This window comes from Falco peregrinus, chromosome 7 (genome assembly GCF_023634155.1).
Source record: "Falco peregrinus isolate bFalPer1 chromosome 7, bFalPer1.pri, whole genome shotgun sequence".
In the NCBI taxonomy this organism is placed as follows: domain Eukaryota; kingdom Metazoa; phylum Chordata; class Aves; order Falconiformes; family Falconidae; genus Falco; species Falco peregrinus.
The window spans coordinates 85,463,290-85,484,844 of record NC_073727.1 but is presented as its reverse complement, the minus strand read 5'-3'; the positions used below and the strand labels follow the sequence as shown (position 1 = coordinate 85,484,844).

General features: G+C 37.9%; 1 protein-coding gene across 5 annotated transcripts in view; it reads left to right on the top strand.

Moving 5' to 3' along the window:
• SNX14 (sorting nexin 14) overlaps positions 1-21,555 on the top strand; it is a 64,774-nt gene that overhangs the window by 27,006 nt on the left and 16,213 nt on the right. For 4 of the 5 annotated variants that reach the window (XM_055809815.1, XM_055809814.1, XM_055809813.1 and 1 more), the window contains 12 exons: positions 430-514; positions 2,757-2,913; positions 3,203-3,278; positions 4,131-4,175; positions 4,267-4,347; positions 4,476-4,590; positions 6,522-6,677; positions 6,952-7,076; positions 8,228-8,286; positions 11,888-11,914; positions 15,659-15,791; positions 20,944-21,145. In XM_055809815.1, the coding sequence (XP_055665790.1) occupies positions 430-514; positions 2,757-2,913; positions 3,203-3,278; positions 4,131-4,175; positions 4,267-4,347; positions 4,476-4,590; positions 6,522-6,677; positions 6,952-7,076; positions 8,228-8,286; positions 11,888-11,914; positions 15,659-15,791; positions 20,944-21,145 (1,261 nt within the window). The remainder of the gene's footprint in view (positions 1-429; positions 515-2,756; positions 2,914-3,202; positions 3,279-4,130; positions 4,176-4,266; positions 4,348-4,475; positions 4,591-6,521; positions 6,678-6,951; positions 7,077-8,227; positions 8,287-11,887; positions 11,915-15,658; positions 15,792-20,943; positions 21,146-21,555) is intronic. The other variant, XM_055809812.1, reaches the window with a different exon arrangement.

The window sequence follows — 21,555 nt, the reverse complement described above, 5'->3', positions numbered from 1 at the left end:
CTTGTGGACATGATTGCTGAGGGATTGCTGAGGGTTAAGGTATACAAGTACTAGAAGCAGAACATTGTTAACTTGCTTTTGTTGGTGGTCAGATCTTCATGTGGAGCAAAGTTTCGTATACTGTGACTTGGAAATCAAGCTGCATTACTATAATTATTGCAATGGAAGAATCATAATGGGAACAAGCTGACAATAAATGTGTTAACACTATTATTTATGGCATTTAGTTCTACATGATGTTATATGCTTTGCCCAGAAGAATGAACTACTGTCAGTTCATGAGAGAATTAATGTGTTGTTTCTTAAGGGTTCATTTTATGGTTAGAATGGGGACATATAAGCAAATTAATATGTTTGATAGTTGTCTGTAATAAATTTGAGCAAAAAACCCTAGAACAATTCTGGGTTTATTTTAAAACTATTCTTTAGGTGGATATTCCAACTGTTGTGACAAAGAAAATGCTCAAGGCAGCGATGAAACACATTGAAGTGATAGCCAAAGCCAGGCAGAAAGGTAATGTAAAGACTTAATATCTTGTCAGTTTCAAAGGGTAAGTGTAAATGTTTCTTTACGCGTGTTTGTTACTATATTTGCTAAATCTTTGCATCCTCGCTGCCTTGTCTTTTTTTTTTTTTTAAAAAAAGTGATCTTTTTGCATTTTTCTTCTGGAGGTTGCAAAGACAAATAGGGAAAACGTTACACTACAAATAAATCTCTCAGTTTTGATTTTCATTTCCCCACGTTGAAAATACTAAATTTCTTTCTCTGTATAGTAAACAGGAATGTGTTTTTTGTTTATTCAGGGTGATCAAGATCATTTAACAAAGCTTCTTGAAGTTTTTCCTCTATATTCCAGATGAGCAATTATAGATGAAAGGATCTGCATGTCCATGAACTGTATTGTAACTGTAACTCCATAGCTACAATGATTTTGCCATCTGTACGCTAACATGAACAGTGGAGTTCTTCAGTACATTGAAAAGTTAGGTTTATAAGTCACAGAGAGACTTTGAGCAGTAGCATGTTTAATTATTATCCCCCCCAAAATATCTTCACAAGCCTAATGTAAAAATTATATTAAAACTTCACACTGAAGGAATATTTGGAAAATATTTGCTTATAAAAGAATACTTCCAATGCTTCCTGTTGGAAATTAGTTACCTTTATTTTTTTTTCACTGGCTGTGTTCCACTAAATGGCTGTATCCACTAAATGTGGTTTCGTTTTAAGCATAGATGTTTACTTTAACTGGAGTCATGAACTTTCTTCCATTCCCTCAAAATGTCTGCTTGATATCCATAAATATAAGCCATTGGTTCTGTGGTAATGAATAACATGAATTATGAGACATAGTGTGATCATGTTAGATGTCTTCGGTGGCGCAACAGCAATTTCAAGATAATAGATTATCTTGCAGTGCTGAAGATGCCAGATTTCGTATTTCCTTTGATTTCTACTGAGGAGTTGGAAACACTTCTCTGTAGCAGCAAAGAACTGTATCTTAAATGTACAGCGTTGAAAATATAGCCATTTTCTTCAGTGTTCTAAAGGAATAGGCTTGTTCCCCGAGGGCAGATAGGTGAAGTAGCAGCTGAAAGTAACTTTTAGTGGTTCTTTCTAGTAAAGGTTGCGAAACCAGCCACCATAATACATCGTTCCGAGGCAGCTTTCAGACCTTGCTTTGGTTGCCAGTTGAGCCTCACCTTTTCTGTTTGTTTTTCTCAATCCTTTTTCAAATGATTGCTTTAGGGGGCATTTCCTTTTATCCTACTCTTGGTACCCGTACGTCTTTTAGTAATTCCTCGCTGTTTGCACAGACACCTCCATGATTCATTACCTGTTCTGGCCAGAGAACACATTCCTCCTCTCTGCTGTTAGTGGCACCAACTAGGCAGATTTATCAGGCAATATACATCCCTGCATCCCCCGTATCAGCTGATACCACTTGTTCTTGGCTGTGAAGGACAAGCTAGCAGGCTTCTGCACTAAATTCAATATGCTGGAAACAAGCTTTAACCTTCTAGGTAACAGGTATGTATTTTGTGTCTGACCAGTGCTTAGTGTGGCTCTTGGCACGAGGCTGTGCCGGATTGCAGCTAGGTGTGATTTATTACAGCTCAGTTCTTGCCTTTGAAGTGACTTGAAGGAATACAATGTTGTTGCTTCTAATTAATATGTATAGTTTTTAATGTGATAAAGCAGGTATTCTTTCAACTCCTTACAGCTACTTGTAAGCAGCACTCTTGGAGATCCTTGTACTGGTTTTGGTTTGATTTACACTGTGTTTAAAACATGTTCATTCACATCTGTTTCTAAATGTTCTAAGCAGGGAACAGATATGTAACAGGATGGAGTAAAAGTTGCAGTTGGTTTCAAATTGTGTTGTAGGCTGGTCAGTTATGTAGAAGCCAAATGAAAGGGGGACTGTGAAGGAGGTCAGGGAAAAAGCAAATAGAGGCAGACTTTGGGCAAAGCAGTTTTTTAGAAAAATCAAGATGTTGAGTTCTTCAGTAATTGTAAATGAGAAAACATTCTGGAAACCATGCAAACTGCAATTGTTTGGTGAAGGAATTCTTATTTCAATGTGAGGTTTTATTTTTACATAGCCAGGCTTCAAAGACATTGTATCCCTTTTTGGCAGTTGTATATGTACTAAAAGTATTAACTTTTTAGCTCAAATGAAGAGCAATCGTCTCTTATGTCACAATGAGAAAAAAGCTGAAACAACTTGTAATACTACTTCTTTTACTTGCAGTAAAAAATGCAGAATTTTTGCAGCAAGCTGCTTTAGAAGAATATGGACCAGAACTCCATGTTGCTTTGAGAAGCCGAAGAGATGAGCTTCACTACTTAAGAAAACTTACTGAACTTCTGTTTCCTTATATTTTGCCCCCAAAGTCAACAGAGTGCAGGTATAGAAATTATTTAAATTTTATTCTTTAAAGTATCTGTACACTATGTAATACAGTAATTTTGGGGAGTGAAAGAATGAACTCCAAAGTTATCCTCCTCATCCCTTCTTATCCCTTTGCTTATGAGTTTTTGATTGGTCTTAAAAATAGCACGCTTAAGCTATTATTAAATACTAAAATATTTCCCAGTCAAATGTAACAACATTGGAAACTTGTCTTAGAAAATTATGTAATCTAGCATTGGTTCTGATTTTTTTCTTCTTTTTTTTTTTTTTTTTTTTCTTTTCAGATCCCTGGCTCTTCTGATAAGAGAGATTCTGCCTGGTTCTGTTTTCCTTCCCTCAATGGATTTTTTAGCTGATCCTGTAAGACTTCAGAGCGCAGGAATAATCTTAATTTATTCAGTATTACTGTTTTCCTACTAAGTATGTTGTGGTAAAGCAAATGATGCACGATGACTTTAGTGCTGTGCATTCTTACTGGGTAAAAGGAAAAAATCTTGCGGCCAACTTTTTTGTTTGTTCATTATAACCAGTTTGAGTGCTTAACTGGCTGAACTAACTTAAAATACAGTATTGGAATGATCTCTTAAGAATGCATTTTTAATGAAGGACTATAATTCCTGTCAAATGGGAAAATGCTGTGCTAGTATAAGCACCTTCAAATTGCTATAGCTACATTTAAACAAGAACTCAATTACTTGAACTCTAGCTGTATGTAGCTTTATAGCAGTCTAAGTAAACCAGCCTTTTTTGCAGCTTTATTGAAATAAATTCTTTTGTCCTTAATTCTGCAAATAAGATGGCATTTATTTCTAAAGGGAGAACGCTGCCATCTTTGATTTTATTTATGCATGTATTTTAATAGGCAAATTCCAATACTTTTTGAAGGTATTGCCTAGCTGTAAACAGAAAGTACTGTATCTGTGAAAGTATTAGTAATTCATTAGATCTGCACTAATAGTAAAAATACTTACTAGAGCTTTCCTCCACTGGGTAAAGGATGTTTCTGTGCAGATCTCTTCAGAAATTCCCTGACTTGTAAATATTTAGGGAGACTGTGAAAGCTCAATTCTGAAACATGCGTTGCCAGGCTTTGGTTTTTTAAAGCATTAATAAACTCACAGGTTTATACTTAGGCATAATGTAGTGGTGAAATGATTTTCATCTGATTTGTTGAGTTTCTTTAATATTAAATTTTGTATTGTTTTCCTGCAGGACACTGTCAACCATTTGCTGCTGATCTTCATTGATGATAGTCCAGTGAGTATTGACAAAGTTAAAACAGTAGTAATTTGTTCCCCCTTTAAGGAAGCTTTCTTGCCCAATTGTCTCTTGACGTTTTTTTCTGCAGCCTGAGAAAGCAACTGAACCTACTTCTTCATTGGTTCCATTCCTTCAGAAATTTGCAGAACCAAGAAATAAAAAGCCATCTGTAAGCAAAGGCAACATTTATTTCCTTTCCTTCTTTGGATAAATGTTTTTGTTCTAAAACTCTTTGCATTATTTATGTACTCACTGAAACTTTGAAAATTGGCTGACTGCATTTTTTGACTTACTAAGGTACTGAAACTGGAGCTAAAGGAGATCAGAGATCAGCAAGACCTTTTATTTCGGTTTATGAACTTCCTGAAACAGGAAGGGGCAGTCCATGTGCTGCAGTTCTGCCTGACTGTAGGTAAGATTGCGTACGTGTGCTGAGGTGTATTTCATGATCTTTAAAAGCTTTAAGCATTTGCATGTTGAAGTGAATATTCAGTCTCAGAACTAGGCAGCATTGTTAAGCAATGTTAACCTTTTCAAATCTGCGTTCGCTTTACTTTAATATGTCCTGATTCTTGAATACTAATCTTGGCAATGCTAATGCTGGTGTGGACTGTAGGTCTTATTTATATTTCTGGGTTTTGGTAGAAGCCGTTTGTTTTAAAGCAGAATATTTTAGAAATATTCTAAATATTAGAACAGAATATTAGAAAATAGAAAAGAAAAGAATTCTGGCCACTGATATAAAGTACAAATGATTCTTTTTAATATGTAGTTATGGTGGTTATTTCTGAAATTATCTGTTCATCATGAAATGCTTCTCGTGTTCTTCTAGCTTTTAAAGTCTGATTTCTGTAAAGAACAGAAACATTAAAGGTGTTAAAACCTTCTATTCAGTAACTTGTATCTTGCTTATGAAGCGTGTAATTGGATTTACCATTACACAAATGTTTTAAAAGCTTTCTACTTTATAATAGTAAGGTTTTCTGTGAAAGTTCTGTAAGTTAGAATGGTTCATCTCAAGGTTTTTTTTGTCAGCTGGCTTACCAAAATAATGTTGGTTTTTGCTTTTAGTAAGCAAGTATTTCCATGTTGCGTAGGAAATAATGGGTTTGTCTTCATTTCCAAGCCCCTACATACACCAGAAAGATGTCAAATACGTTCAACAAACTTTCATCTCCTAAAATACTGTAGAAATCATTAGTCATTACATAAGAGAAATATAAATAATCTCTGTGCTTTTTATGCATTAATAATCCTTCCAAACATGTTGGCTTTTTGTCAGAAAGCTCCTATCCTCACCAAAAATCCAACAAAGCAACGGCCTGTTCAGTGCTGGTGGTACTTTCAGGGGGGTTCTACACTGACCCTTCCAGAGTTCTCTAGAGCTGCTTCCCTCCAGCAGGAGGGCTACTCGGAATGTGGCTGTTGCCCATGATCAATGGTTTTTTGGGGGTAGACATGAAAATTTTCTTTCTTCTAAACTTCTCCTGCATTCTCATAAGTGGCAAACCTGTGTATTAGCTTATAAAACAATGAATGTCATTTAGGTCTCTCAAGTTACGCTGTCTCAAACTGTCTACTGTAGTTCGTTCTTCACTTGATAGAAATATTTTGGCTAAGAATCACTTACTGAGGAAAATAACCCCCCCCCCCCAAAAAAAAACCCCAAAAAAATCCCACCAGAAAAATCCAGAATGATCTAGGTAGATTTTCTCTAGGTTAAGTTTATTTTTGTCTATTACTTGAAAAATTAATCAAATGCTCGAACACGACCTGATTTTCCCTCTTTCCGGCCAGTAATCACGCTGTTAACAGGATGGCCCAATAAATCGAGTAGGATTGCACAATAATTGTGCTGAATAGAATTTTTATTTTGCCAGGGGAAGTTCATTTTCAAGTTAGTCTGATACTAAAGATATTAAAAATATTATGATGGATTGGGTCTTAGGAATGAAATAGTATGGGCAGATGACTGGTATAAAGGGCTGCTGGGGCTCCATGTGTGTTTAGCATGAACTGGAAATCATGCTAAAAGAAAACGACAATTTACAGTTTGGTAATTTGGGAAGAAAAAGATCATTCTTCTGATTCAGGAAGAACTTCATGGATTTATCCTTACTGTGGTAAGGGATGTTTAGTTTTAATTGCAATAGATTTTCAGTAACAACTTTATGAACAAATCTGGATTACAGTTAATAAGGTAGCTACCTCATTACTTGAGATTTTGAGATGTCTTATGTTTCTTCATTTTAAAGTTTTGCAAATTACTGTATCTCCTGGAAAATGGGTTGATGCTATTTGTTTGCCAAGTTGATCAACAACTACATTTTCTTTACTTCTCAGAGGAATTCAATGACCGAATTTTGCGACCAGAACTATCAGATACTGAGAAGATGTCTCTTCATGAGGAAGTACAGAAAATTTACAAAACTTACTGCTTGGATGAAAGCATTGACAAAATCAGATTTGATCCTTTTATTGTGGAAGAGATTCAAAGAAGTAAGTTTGAATTTGAAAGGAATAATTTACACTGGAATTTAAACAGCATTCTTTAATAAAGTGAAGACTAATTCATCTAAATATGATCAACCTTTACTTTTGCCATAGTTTGAAAAATTATTACCCCCTTGTTATATTGTGCTTAAGCCTTGTTTGTCAGTTTATTTCTATTTTTGTCAGACTTACAGCAGTTAGCAAAACAATCACAAACTAAGACCAGAAACCCCCCTCAACTTTATATGCCTATATATGTCTTTATAAATTTTTTTTATAGTTGCTGAAGGTCCCTATATGGACGTTGTGAAACTTCAAACCATGAGGTGTCTTTTTGAAGCTTATGAGCATGTTCTTTCTCTGCTTGAGAATGTTTTTACTCCTATGTTCTGTCACAGTGATGAGGTAAGTGTGAAAGATGTGAAGAGTAGTCTTAGAAGTAAGATTGTATTTGTTTTAGGATACCTTATTTACAAGTCATGTGCATGTGGAACTTAAAAATCTGTCTTTGTTTTCCACTTTATTTAACATTCCAGGGGTGGGACCAGTCTCAGTATGAAAATTGAACGTATTTTAGTTCAACACAGAATGAAAAAACACCCTTCATTTTTTGATGTAACAATTTTTGTATATTACTACTATTACAAAATCCTCTCCACCCCTTCTTTTATGATTGCAGATTCAATGCAAAAGTAATTTGCGTGATGGATATACAACACTATCAGGAATCTCTTTCTTTAAGCATCATTGTATTTTTAAAAGTAAAGAAAGGTACAAAGGTTGTATTTAGGTACTTTCAGTGTTATGCATCCCAGCAGCTAAAAGTAAGGTCTGTGCTTTCAGGAAGGTCATTCAAAGCAATTTACTAGGTATTTTAAGATTGCTCTGTGACTGCGTACTGAATGCAAGTTTTTTTAAAAAATTAAATAATACATATAAATATTATATATATGTATTTTTATGTATATATATATATATACACACACACACTCTTATGTAAATCTATATATATATGTATAAATAATTCCCCACACTGCCTAAGCTGCCTAAGGCCTTCTAATAGGAAACACTCAGGAGTGAGTCAATTCTTGTCCGTTTTAGTGTTTGTGTATGTAAATCAGGTTGCATATGTTAAACTTCTCGCATTATTTTGGGGCAGAATACATTGACTTGTCCTGGGAATAGGTACTTAACCTTACTTGGCACTATTCTTAATAAAGTGTATTTCTAAGAAATAGTTATAAGGCTTCAAATGCTTGATTTTTTTTAATTGTATTTTTCTAACAAGGAAAAGACATGGATTTTGGTACTTGATTTTAGTTTTATTTGTGTTTTGGTTTTCATTTGTCAACCTCAAGACTACGTAAAGTAAAGTAAGTAGTCCTGGGAGCATGTATTGCAAATTTGGTCTGCCCTTTTCCAAATGAATATTCTAAGTGCTAGGTTATGGTCACCTTGCCTTTTGTTTTGTTTCCTGAATATGCAATGTCGTTACATAGTAGCCCTTGCCTCAGTTTGTCCAGTGTTTTCTTTGATACCTTGTTTATCTGTTGTAGTACTTCAGACACCTTTTAAGAGGAGCAGAGTCACCAACACGCAATTCGAGGTTTAACAGGTAAGTATGGTAGAATCTTTTAAGTGTGTTTAGTTTTTAGTTAAAAGCATCAAAATATTAAACTAGGAATTTTGCTACTGCCTGATACTAACGACTCAATTTTGGGGTCTTTTATTTTTTTTAATGGACAAATTACTGAAGGGGCAAACAATATTATACACGGTGTCTTTTTGCTTTCAAGTGGTTTACGTTAAAGAATTCTAAATGTGATATAGACCTCAACATTTGAGAAGGGGGAAGGGAAAAATAAAGGTACAGTGAGAATAAGATAACATGGAAATAAAGTGGTGAGAAAATTGACTGTATATATAAAATACAATTTTGTTGGTGCAGAGCTGTGTCATCTTGGATTTCAGCTCTTACAGGGGCAGGTGCAGTGTACCCTGTGTCTAACCAATCCAGTCACACGGTGGGAATCTGCCCTTGTTGTAACAAAGATGATTTGCTGTTTCTCCTAGGTCAAATGTGTTTTCTGTCCCCCAGCTCGCCCCATTCATTGCAGAAATGTAGCATCAGAAGCCTTGTTTCTGGGTTTGGGCTATATACTTAGAGACCACCTTCAGGCTTCTTAGGGCCTGTGGGGGAGAAGAGCATCTCCTGCGGTATGGATGGGTGATTTTCCACGGTGGCGTTAGGCTGAGTAAGCTTGAAGCCTCATAATTTCTTGTCTTTCATTTTATGCTAGATGGCTCAGTCATAGACTAGCCCAACTGAATTACTCTTACTGCCTAGCCAAAAGAAGGAAAACTTCAGTGAGACAGTCTTTAATTTAGATAGACTTTCTTTCTTGGTGTGAAATAAGATCCATGGTGGTGAGAAAATGCTGGTGTTTATCATCTTAGATTACTTTTCTAGAGGAGTAGTGACAATTTATTTAACTTCTACTTTCATCAGAGATACACCTAGCAGCAACCCTCTTGATTTGCAGCTGACTGTGAAGTGTGTTATTGTGAGATCCCTTTCTCTTCTGCTGATGTTCTTCAAAAACTACATGATCGTTCTCTTGAAAGTATCTCCATTGGTGACATCTATTACGTAGTCATAGTTCTTGTAGATCCAGGACTCCACTGTGGTGTAGTGCTTTCTCAGATTGGTGCTGACAAGCTTCTGTTTCCTTAGTAAAGAGGCATGGAGGGCAGCTAGACCAAACTGCATTTCTCCCCTGCGTGATACTCCGCTAGGAACGGTGACCTTACAACACACTCTGCTTGCTGTCAAAGATGGCTACAGGGTTTCATCCAGACCTCTAAATAGGCCTTGTGGTATCTTTCCTAAAATTATTCTTATCAAGGGTTGAAAGTATCCTGTCATACACTTCTTAAATGCAGTTAAAGTGCAAAAACATTTAAGTCACCTCCTTGGTGCTTGACTTTTCAAAACAGGGTGAAATTACAGGCAGTCTCTACCTAGAGATTTTTAAACGTATCTCTGGCTACAAAATAAACTTTGTTTGGGAAACTGTTACAACGTATTCCTCTGGAGTTCAAACAGTATCCCTACCATTACTGAAAATGTATCTGGTTTACATTTTAGAACAGTTTGAATGCCTTGAGTATATATGCTGGTGTACGATATGAGATACTGTATGGTCCTGAAGTGGTGCCTCAGCGATTATTTCCATGAAGCAGAGGTCTTATCAGAGGCCCTGTCTGCAAGCATTTTGCCTGCTGCTTTGGAGTTTCCCTCTGCAGAATATGGTACAGTCAGTCACTGCCGGAGGATGGGGGTGGGGGGGGTGGGAAGTAATTTAAAAACGGTTACATATGGAATTAATCCAGAAGTTATCCATATGCACATACCTTATCTTGCCTTCTCTTCCCTATTCTAGCATTAGTTCCAGTTGAGAGAACTTATATGCAAATAGATTAGGGTTTTTTTCCGTATCTTTGATGCTTTGCAAGGGGTACTGTGTGTATATCGTATAGATACTACTGGTTAAAAAGTCAGATAAAGTAATATATATGAAATCCTGGTGGAATGTACGTGTGGGTTATGTGTTGAAAGATTTCACTTATTGTAAGAAAAGAAAATTATAGAGCAGTTTCTAGAAAACACAAGTGGGAAAGTAGGAGGAAGTGTCTGTCTGTGCAATTTCTGGTTTGAATTACTTCTTTGAACTGTAAAAAATAATCATGGCTTTTTGTGTACAGATAGGACAAGTAATGTGCTGTGAAAACTGCTAAGGTAATAGATCAGAAGTTACAAGTATTTCTGGAGTGTAAAGAAGTCACATTGAGGGTATTCTGATAATTTGATAACTAGCTGTGGTTGTCAACATTTAACTCCGTAACTGGTATTTTCCACCTAATGTTTAATGTGTGCGGCCAATGAAAACTGATGTTTTAAGTTGCAGTTCTAGCAACTTAATTTTGGGTGTGTAGAAGAGAGGACAAGAATTCACTCTCCCTCTCTCATATTTATGTATTTATAATACATTACTACATTACTTAAAGATATTCTGTGTTGGAAGTCTTAACAAAAAAAGCAAAGCTGTTATGCGATGTAAAATCCCAGATTTCAGGATAGCTATACATCTGTCTTGTTTTTCTGTACACCATGACCACATACTGAATAAAATACATCGTGATTTCTCATCATTGGGATAGCAATGCAAATAAAACAATTTTTCAAGTAAGGGACCAAGTAGAAAAGATACTAACAATTCTGAGGAGTGGTTAGGAGTAAAACTACAGAGTTAAAGTCTCTGAACTGTTGTGTGCAATGTAATTGTTTGTCACCATCAGTTCCAACTTGGTGGGTTATGTTTCCAGTTGCACAGTTAACATGACTAAAGACAGTGTAAGATGCCCTAGCATCAGTTCATCTTGTAAAACAAAAATCTAAAATTTGAGTATTTCAATCCCTTATCAGTTTGTCCAGAATTCAGGAGCGTCAGTGAAATAAAATCATGTGTGCGGTGACTGTGTTGCAGTTCATCTATTTAAATGTCTTGGTTGGAATTGTTGAGCATTGGCTGAGGCATTGGTTCCATGTACCAACTTATGCAGAATGTAAAAATGCATGATGGTTCTTAAAATCTGTGAGAAAGGAAGAAGGGGGGGGCGGGGGGGGAAGTGTTTTTTACTATATCTAATATGAGGGGGTAGGGAATGGTATTATCACATAAAATAAGTCCACAGCCTTTTCTTTGTATTGGCTGAATGAACTAGATTCCTACGTGACTTCTGAACATAGGTTACAGAAAAAGTTAGCTGCCTGGTTGGCACTACAGGTAACTTTAAGAATGAAAGTCGGTTCTCTGTAAATTGGTAGCTGCTTGTGGTGAACGTCAGTGAAGACCTGAAAGTTTCAATAACTGAGGTTTTAAATACAAAGGCCAAGGCTGTGATGATGAAACATGGAGGGACCGTTTGCATTTCACTTTCCTAGGATTTTAGGTCAAGAACTCCTAATTGCACCACGTGTTTTATTAACTTGTTGTGATGCTTGAAGCCTGTTCAGTTTTGTTGGGATAGGTCTTGCCAAATTTGGTTGGGTTTTTTTGTTTGGTTGGTTTTTGTTGTTTGGGTGGGGTGTGGGGGGCGGGTTTAACATCATTTTCTCCTGGGCTCTGAGGTAATTTATGTGCCTGTTGTTGCAGAAGTAGCCTGAGTTTGGATGACTTCAGGTAAGTCTGTCTAACACTTGATAAATGTTGTGTGTTAGTTACGCTGCATCTATCATCACTGCATCACACGGCCTTTGTAACAGCAAATAACTGTCCATTTTATTTGTAAACAACATGTCAATGTCTTCTCTGAACTAAACTGCATTTCTCCCCATGATAAGCTTTACTACTCATGTCCTCTTCACAAGTGTTTAGAAATTGGTTGATTGCTAACTTCAGAAGTTTGCAGTATGTTAATATTGTTTGCTGTTAACGATTTGTTGCTAATAGTTTTGAAATAGATTTGTGTAACTTGAAGTTTGGGGGTTTTTTTCTGTGACTGCTAGCTGCTCCAAAATTTTCTTTACACCATGTCACATTTCCAGATCCAGTTTAAGGTTTTACTACTTAACCGCTTTTTTTGTCTTGCACAGCTGTGTCCAGGATGATCGTTGCCTAACATTGCATGCAAATATAACCTTTTTATGAATACTATCAAGCACTCAAAACCAGCAGCTCCCCAAATTAGTTCTCTCTGCAGCTTTTCTTGACTATTATAAGTTTGATTACAACGTGCTATTTTTTATAATTCGCTCTAGGTAGTGTGTGATCACTCATTAATGCCTTAATAGCTGTTCAGTGGTTTGTTTTCTCATTATTGGTGTGCCTCTTTAGATACATGATATCCAAACTTGGAAAACAATTTTTTGATTATAGACTTTTCTTTAGAATTTATTAGAGCATCAGTATTACTTATATTACTTGTACTGTTCTTGAGTCTTGAGGGAAATTTATCAACCTCATTTTACAGGTTAGGAATCCAGGTATACAGACACTTTTTATCTTTCATGTGCCAGTTCAGTGTATTGAGTTATAACTTGCTAGACTGTGGAGCAACAAGGAGTACTTGAGGCATAAGTGCCATTCATTGATTTTTAAGTGCAGCTGTATGCGCTCAGCATTTCTCCTAATTGGATGTAGGGGTTTCAGTCAGCCGAAACAACTTGTCTGGTACTTCTTGACCCGCGGAGGTTCACAAAAGCATTCTTCAGCTGCATGTCCGTGGCTGATCACTTGTGAAGATCTGTTTAGTGCACTGAATGAGGCAGGGAACCTGTAGGAAATTTATTTCACAACCATGCACGATTACAGAATGCCACAGGGCACAGTGGCAGTAACGCAATATTTGGTCTGCAATTCCCAGCTGTACAGTGAACAATAATTGTAATTTTTTAATGTTGGGTATGTGCGACTTCTGGAGTGTTTTAAGGGAGGGGGGGGCGGAAAAAAAGGAAAAATGGAAAAATGCATTCCAACCTCTTGTCACCTCCTTCATCAGGAATATTGGAACCTGTAAACTCTCCACTCGAAACCCTGCCAAGAAAGCAGTGATAGAATAATGCTAACAATAAGAAAAGTCTAATAGCGCTGTAACATGAATCGGCACTAGGGCGAGTGGGATACGTTTTCCAGCGCGTTTTGTGCATATATTTGTTGACAGGTCTTTGAAAAACTTTGTCTCTATTCTAAACTGGCCATGTCCTCTCCTCTTTCTTCCCTCATGCCTTGAACTTGATCATATTCTATTACCATCTCTTCCCTTCTGCTTTGCCCCATATTCTTTCACCTATTTTTACTTAGCTGGTGAATCTATTAGGGTTTTTTGTGTATTTCTTTTTCTCTCGCTCAGCTTCGTCAAAATTTTTATCATTCTGTTTGTCTGTCCATCTCTAATATCCACAGATTTTTTTTCTTTGCTTTTCTAATCTGGTTTGTGCTCTGCATGCTTGCTCAAGGATTTGTGCCAAACCACTCCTTCGTTCTCTCCATATGTTGTTCAGCATGTATCTCTGTATCCTCTTATTTACCAGTGTGCGTTCTGAATTTGTGTCTTCCTGTGAAGAGAATCCCATCACAGTTTGTCGCTTTATGCCTTTTCCAGTTTAGGATTGCTCTGTATTCCTTAGGCATAATCTTTGGGCTCAGCACGGGGGTGGGCAGGGGTGGCTCCTAGCTTGTGAGGCTGAGTCCTGGCCCCGTACTGCTCAGTACTGTCAGTACTGCAGTTACAGGCAGAGCTGTATTCTGCCTTCAGCTGGAGCGTGATCAGTGCAGGCAAGAACGGATCTGACCCTGGAGTACTCAGCAAATCTTGGAGCTTGTGCAAATTAATCAAAATTATGAAAACTGCACAAGTTTTCACAGGAGCAATGAAAACTTCTTTGAGTCAAGCCAGAGGTCTGAAGTATTAACCTTCTAGAAAAGCTGTCTGCTTTTGTCTGAATAAGGTTTGTATTTTGCTAGCCCAGTGTTAAGCTCCTGAACAAGATTCAGGTAGGTCCCCAATATGAAAAAGTTCAGTTCAGCACAGTAACATGTAGAAAAAGTTGTTTAAAAATTGGGTTAAATTGTTCAAATGTGGATACAAACAGCCAAGCAACCTTATTTTTGCTTGGCAGAGATAAGTAAGATAGATGGTGCTTGTCTGCTTTGGAGCTGATGGTAATATGAGACGGAAAAAGCAAACACTTGTGAAACAGTGGATTGCTTATGCAATTTTAGTCATGTACACAGTCTGGGTAAAATTATAAACAGGAAGATTGTTAGTAACACGCACATGCACATTTTGAGTCAGCAGTTGATGTTGTCAGCCTGCTTTTATGGGTGTTGAAGATGCTTTACCTGCTGGTCTCTTCTGCTGTTTTGTTGATACTACTGTTCAGTAGTTAATAATTCTTTGTTTTAAAGGAAAAAGAAACACTTGGTACTTTAGAGGACAAAAAAATATCCTAATTGTGCTTTTAATCTCAGTAGTCTATAAAGTTCTTTTGAGTCTTTGATTCTGCAGTTCACCGTATTGATTTTTAACCCACCTATCAACTGTATTTATTGAATCACTGTAAGTAATCTCAAGCCGATTCTGTATTCAACAAAAACATTTTTCTTTCCAGAATTACTAGCATTTCTACATAAGCAATAATCTTCACTGTCAGGCCTTGTCTAAGGGTGTAAGAACTCTATAAAATCTGTTCTCTCAGTAAGGAGTGCGGTTCCTGCCCTGTTATCTTTCTTTTTCTATACCTTGTTGCTTTTTGGATGCTTCGTCCTAAGTGGCAAGACTTTAAAAAGTCTTCATCTTTCAGTCAGACTGGCTCTTCAAGCCAAGATTCGGCAGTTGCATCTGTTTTCTGTCACGCTCAGTCTTGCGCCTTGCACATTCCTCTTGTCTGTCCTTAATGCTTGAAAGTCAAGACCGATCTTAAATGATACATGCTTGTAAAATTCTGGGATGGTTATTTTTTTTTAAAAAAAAATGCACCTAACTACACCATTTACAGTACTTGGCAAGAGTGGATAAATACTTAAGTATGAGTACATGGAAAAGGACAGAGTTGCTGACCTTCTTGGTCACATGAAACCTGTAGCAATACCACAGTTTCTGCTGTCAAAACAGAAGTGCTCTGCATAGTTAATTGTTTATTCTGTGTCCTGCATTACTAGGGTACTATTATAAGAGTGTTAATGTTTGTTCATGGTTAAGCACATGAGAATCCCTTATCACTTAGAAGTGTAATCAAGAAATTTTGCTGATCGATAAGAGAACAGATTTGCCATGAATTAATTTCTGTGTAAGTGGAACTGTAAATATATTGGCTACTTGTTTATACAGTTGTTCCTCTTATCTGCAAACGAAGTGCAGTGGCCTGCTTAGCAGCTGTGTAATAATATGCCTTGTGTTGTGAACTCTGGCTCCTGTAATCCTAGGACCACACAGAAGAGAGGAGAATCATTTGGAATCAGCAGAATAGGCAACAAAATAAAAGGTGTATTCAAGAGTTCCGCGATGGAAGGAGCTATGTTGCCTAATTATAACTTAAATGAAGGAGAAGATGACTTTGTGAGTAAAAGCTTTAAATTTGTCTTTAAGTAGTCATTGTTGTTGTTGGTTTTTCTTTTTTTTTTTTTTTTTTTTTTTTCTTATTTTGAGAGTATTATGTTTTTGCCTTTTCTGTGGTCTGACTTCACTGCAGGGTTTTCATATGCTGGCTTTTGGTTAAGTTGCCTTGTTTTCCCTGTATTCATTGACAAGCCAAGGCCACATCCCCAGGTGGTACGCCTCTTGAGGTTATTGCTTTAGTACAGAGAACTACTAAAAGTAGTGGTGTTGTCACTGGAATTGGGAATAAGAAAACTCAACACCAATGTAGCACTGAGAAGATTCCTTTATTGCAGCACTGGATGCGTGGGGGATCGCTCCACCCAGCATGCATGCCATACGCTTCATTCAAACAAAATTATATAGTCCACACTTAGATTTAGGCATTACATTTCTTGGAAAAATCATACATATTCATTTGGTAGGTGGTACTATGTTAATTGAGCATCACACACGCTCATTACAGGTATGTTAGAGTCTTCTAAGGGGTCTCAAACAATAGCTGATCCTATAGTTACAGCTGACCCATCAGTGAACCTTAATTTACTTCCCTTATATGGGGAGTCCAAGTTTGTTTCATTAGTGACCTATTGATTTTTAACCTGTATTTATTGAATCACTGTAAGTAATCTCAAGCCGATTCTGTATTCAACAAAAACATTTTTCTTTCCAGAATTGCTAGCATTTCTACATAAGCAATAATCATCACTGTCAGGCCTTGTCTAAGAGTGTAAGAACTGTATAAAATCTGTTCTCTCAGTCTCCTCGGCCACTGTACAGTCTCCTCAGTGACCATAAGCTTTAAACAACTTTTGGCCTCTCGGCATAAAATTACACAGCCAGGGTTGGTTAGCAGTCTCTCAATAGTGGTTATACTGAAACAAACAATATAGTTGCAGAGCTAAACCAGACTATTCTACATTGTCAGATGTCAGATATTTTTGTAAGCAATTAATTTTTCTCTGAAAACTTACCATGCCATTTTATAATTCTGGATAATAAGGTACGTGTAGGACTGCATGCATGGCTGTTCCTGTGAAGCTTGGTGTTAAGACCTTAAAGCCATAGATAAAGTAGTGGAAAAATTGCTGTCAGGTCGGTCTGTGATGCAGTGTTTTCTCTTTAGACCATGAACCAATAGTCCTTTCTCATTTGTTGTGGGTTTCTCCTTCAGCTAATGTTTTTCTTTCATGCCAAGCAGCAGTGAATAGAGCCAGTGGTAGAATTGTTGTGTGGCACATTGGTACCTGAAGCACAGTTGGGGGACAAATGGAAAACTTTAAAAAGGGAAGAGGAGGGAATTAGTCCAAAGTTATTGGTAGTCATGTATTTTTTACAGTGTATCTGTCAATTCAACCCATTGTACCTGTTCCTGACAAACAAAACTTAGGTGTTTATCACCTTGATGAACTGCTGGCTTATTTTCCACAGCCTAAAGATAAAAGTGTAAATAGGAGTTTATATTATTCACCTTGTTCCGAATTGCTTTCAGAAGAGGGTGGGAAAGACTCAGCAACTTAGAATTCTAGGTAGGTTTAGTTTTTTTCTTTAGGAGGAAAAAAAAGGCAATTTTCTGTACAGGCTAAATGTTTATATAAGTCATATAAACTACATATCTTTATATGTTCTAAGTTATAAAGCTCTAAGGGGGCAGAACTGTTGCAATTTCTTAAGACAGTTAAGTTCTTGTAACTTCTCTTTGAGGCGAGATTCTAGTGAAAATGGTTTAATTTTGCAGCATTGCTGTTGTAGATTTTGCTAGCCAAAGGGCATGGAAGTATAATTCCCCCTATAGCAGAGGAATTAGTAGAGGTGTAATTGAAGCAGTAGAGCTCAGGGAAGGAACATGGTTGTTGTGTCAGAGTACAAGAAGTTAGTTGTGAGAAGTTGCTGAATTCAGCAGAAGGGACAGACACTATAGACTAATTTCTACAAAGGAAGGTTTTCAAATTGTTAGAATGGTTTTACTTTAGGCAAGAACGGAAAGGTTTAAGTGCAGCATCGTCTCAAATACCTTCATTCAATAAAGGGAGGCTGTTACATTTTTACTAAAGCCTCTTCAGACAAAGTTTGAGAAATAGCTAAATCCCTTCGCTCCCTAAGTGTGGATGGGAAGGAGGATTGTTACCAAACCCAGGCTAGAAGTCAGGTGAGGGACCTGGTGGAAAGAGGTTATGAGCACGTGAAACTTTGCTTATGATTAAATACAACCGTAGAAGGGCTGAGTGAGGAAGGCAGGAATGACTGATCCCCTCCCTGCTTTAAGCCCTATACTGATTCTGCAGTGCTGGGAATATAATCAGTGTATCAACTGATAGGATAGTCCAGTATATGAAACTAAATAAATGGGAATAAACCAGAATCGCAAGCGGCGGTAAATTAAAAGAAAGAAAGAATCAAAATGTAGGCAAGAGTTTCAATCGAGTCTGTGCTCAAGCATTTAGTTTAGTCAAAAACTACAGAGTTGGGTAAGTCTGAGCGCTTCAAGAATGGCCTTGCAGTTCTGCAAGGAGGTCCTAGTGGAGACGGTGTATTTAGTGCTAACGCAAATATACAACAGTAGCGCAGCCCTCATAGAATGAGGGAGTGAGTGCACATGGCACCCAGCTCGTGCTGCCCCATCTGCAGAAATTCAGCTGTTCTTGACTTGCAGTTGCTCTCCTGAAATGTTGTTCTGCTGTTTCTATCCAGTGGTGACAACCATGTAAAGCCTGGGGGAGGGGGAAAATGAGGGTAAGACCTCATACAGAAGACTCTGTAGATGTAAAGCTGCCTGATGACCCTGTCGTTGCAATTTAGGGAACGTCTGTCCTGTTTATTCCCTTCTTCAGTGCAAGTTTGTCATGCAGTTTGTGAGCCCTAATTGTTCATTCCAGGGTGGGTTTATTTTTGTTGGCTTTGTGAAAGAGGTTTAGCTCTCAAATTGTGAACCACCTGAGCTGAGTGTGGTCTCTGTGTAGTAGCAACTGAAACCGTTCTTTGCCTGTCACAGTTTCTCTTTTTATTAAATAAATCAGGTAAGTGGAAGCAAAAAGGGTGTTTTGAAAAGAGGAGATTCAGTTAGTGGATCTGCGGAGGTGCATTTTGGAAGACAGCAGGTCCCCACTGTAACCGGTTTAAGGATCGTTTTGGTATGCTGCAAAGCAAAACAAAATTGGACAAGGGTTGCTCATGTGTGTTGAACCAGTTGTGCTTCAGCTGCAGTTGGGTCACGATGATGTGAACATTGTAGTGCAGACGGCCAAAATCATTTCAGGGGTGCTGTATTGCATTGAAGCGTTGATCAGATTATCCCCATACAGGTGAATTTGTTCAGCCACCTAGGCTTGGCCTTTGGGGGGAATGTGGCTTTAAATTATGAAGTTAAGGGAAAAGGACTTGAAAGTGGGATTCGTGCTTTCCAGTTTGCTGTACTTTCACGCTGTAAATTTGTATGTTAAAATCTCCTGTTTTAACTGCAGTAAGTGGCAGTACTCTCAAGCCTTTATGTGAGACTTACTAAAATGATGTACTTCTGAATTGTCACTTAACTCTAACCTATCTCTACGTTACAGACTTAATAGCTGTGTAAATTGTGGCTGGAAGAGCAGGGTGTTGGCTACTGCGGCAGGCACAGGCAGGGTGATGGGCTTCGGTGTTGCTTCTCGTCAGGCAGTGACTGCCTCCCTGCAGGGTTGTGATGTCTTAGAAGCCCTTGTACTGGCAGCAGGCTAAATTAGATTCAAAAAAAATTCAGTTTTATAAGGGAACAGGACTAGGTTGGTTTTTTTCCACCTGCTGTCTATGCTTGTGAAAAGACTGTTCCCCAGTGCATCTTCAGCGAGGGCTATCTCCCCACAGGTTCTTCATTCTGCTTTAATTTGTCATCTATTTGAGTCTAAGGCCAGCCCTACCCTTCTTTCTCACAGATGCTGTCTCTTCATTTGCAAAAATTATTTTTACTCCTTTGGGTCGCGGTTTTTAATTATTCTTTTTGTTGTGTGCGGTGAAGGTGATAGTTGGGTTAAGCATTGTTTGGAGAAATAAATAGCTTTTCAAGAGTAGCTGTTCAAGCTTCATTTTTCATTTCGGATACTTAAGATACTCTTTCCGTTGCTGGTGGTCCTAAAAGCTTGTTAGCACTGCCTTTGTTGTTGCCTGGGTCCTGAGAACTGGGTGCGCTGTGTGATGGGTAGCTGGGTGGTTCATACCGGTGGGCAGCTCAGCCTGGCTGTGATGAGCAGTGTCAGGACTGTAAAACGAATGTCGGCATGGTGCTGGGACGGGAGTTCAAATCTGAAAGAATTTCTTCATTGTTCACGTGGCACTGGTTCTAAGGTCTGCTTGCATATGGAAAAATTAGCGTTGTTTTTATGGCGTGGAGTCTGAGTTTGTGAACTCTATGCGCCGGAGCTGCCCTGCATGCAGCCAGCGAGGATTAGGGCCACGCTGCTTCCGTGGGGCGTCTGTTTCTGGGGTTGGGGTGCTGAAACTGGAGCTGATGGGGAGTGAAGGAACACTCGTGATGGCTTACAGTTCTGGGCTGCAGGACTGATTCAACCCTAATCCTGGCTGTGTTGCACCTTGCAGAGCAAGTCAGATTGATGTGCCCACGGCATACTCCGTTGCCCTCGGCTGTGGGGGTGGGACACCTGCTAGCTTGGTGCACTGGTGGCTTCTGTCTCTTGTTGCGTTTAGCTAGCTTCTTGGCTTGACATTAGTAAGCTCCGTTTGGGTCCTAGTATCCTGGAAAATGCAGCGCAGCTAAATCTGCACCCAGGCTGGTTCCTGTAGCATTTGGTCTGTGTCTAAGGCCTTCTTCCAGCTCTCTCTTAGTACTTCTGTTACCTCCTGCTCTCTCCCCTGAAGTATCAGATACGGGACTTGATAGTGCTATAAAAACTTCCAGATCTCGCTAAAAGTTTCTAACTTCAAATTAATTTGCAGTGAATCTAAAAATAAAAATTAACCTACATGAAAAATCAATGAATGAAATGGGGGTTTTGTTCTTTTATTACTTAGTGACACATACTTAAAGGCTTGATTTACGTTTCATTATTGTATAGAAGTTTTTCAAATTTAGACGGTACCAATTAAAATAGAACTGTAGATCTTGATGTTTGAATCTTTACAGATTGAAGAAGGCGTTATGGTGATGGAAGATGATTCTCCTGAGGAGGCTGTTAGTACCCCAAATACACCCCGCAACCTCGCTGCATGGAAAATTAGCATCCCATATGTAGATTTTTTTGATGATCCCTCCTTGGAAAGAAAAGACAGAAAGGAGAGAATTCCTGTGTTCTGCATTGATGTAGAGAGAAATGATAGAAGGGCAGGTATGCTATGTTGTGGATGAATGAAGTGTAATTTAAAAATAAACTCAAAATATTCTAGTGTGCTATATTCTGATGGCTGTTGCAGTGTATTTTGCATACATGTTCTTCTGATTTCAAAATAATGACTTCAAAGTTCTGAGGAGATGTGTTTGAGAGCTAAAATGATCACATTTAGTATTTGCAAGTTGAGAACTGACTCCTTGGCACTAACAATGCCAAAGTTTGAGATTTTTATCTTTCCAAAACTACTGATCCTATGATTCATATTAATAAACACCTGGCATGTTTTTCTTTCACACACTCTGGACTTCGGAATAATGAGCAACAAATGACTTTTATGTAAAACTTAAAATACAGTTCTTAAGAAATGAAAATCTTGTGCTTATTAGGAACCATCCTGGCTTGCAGGT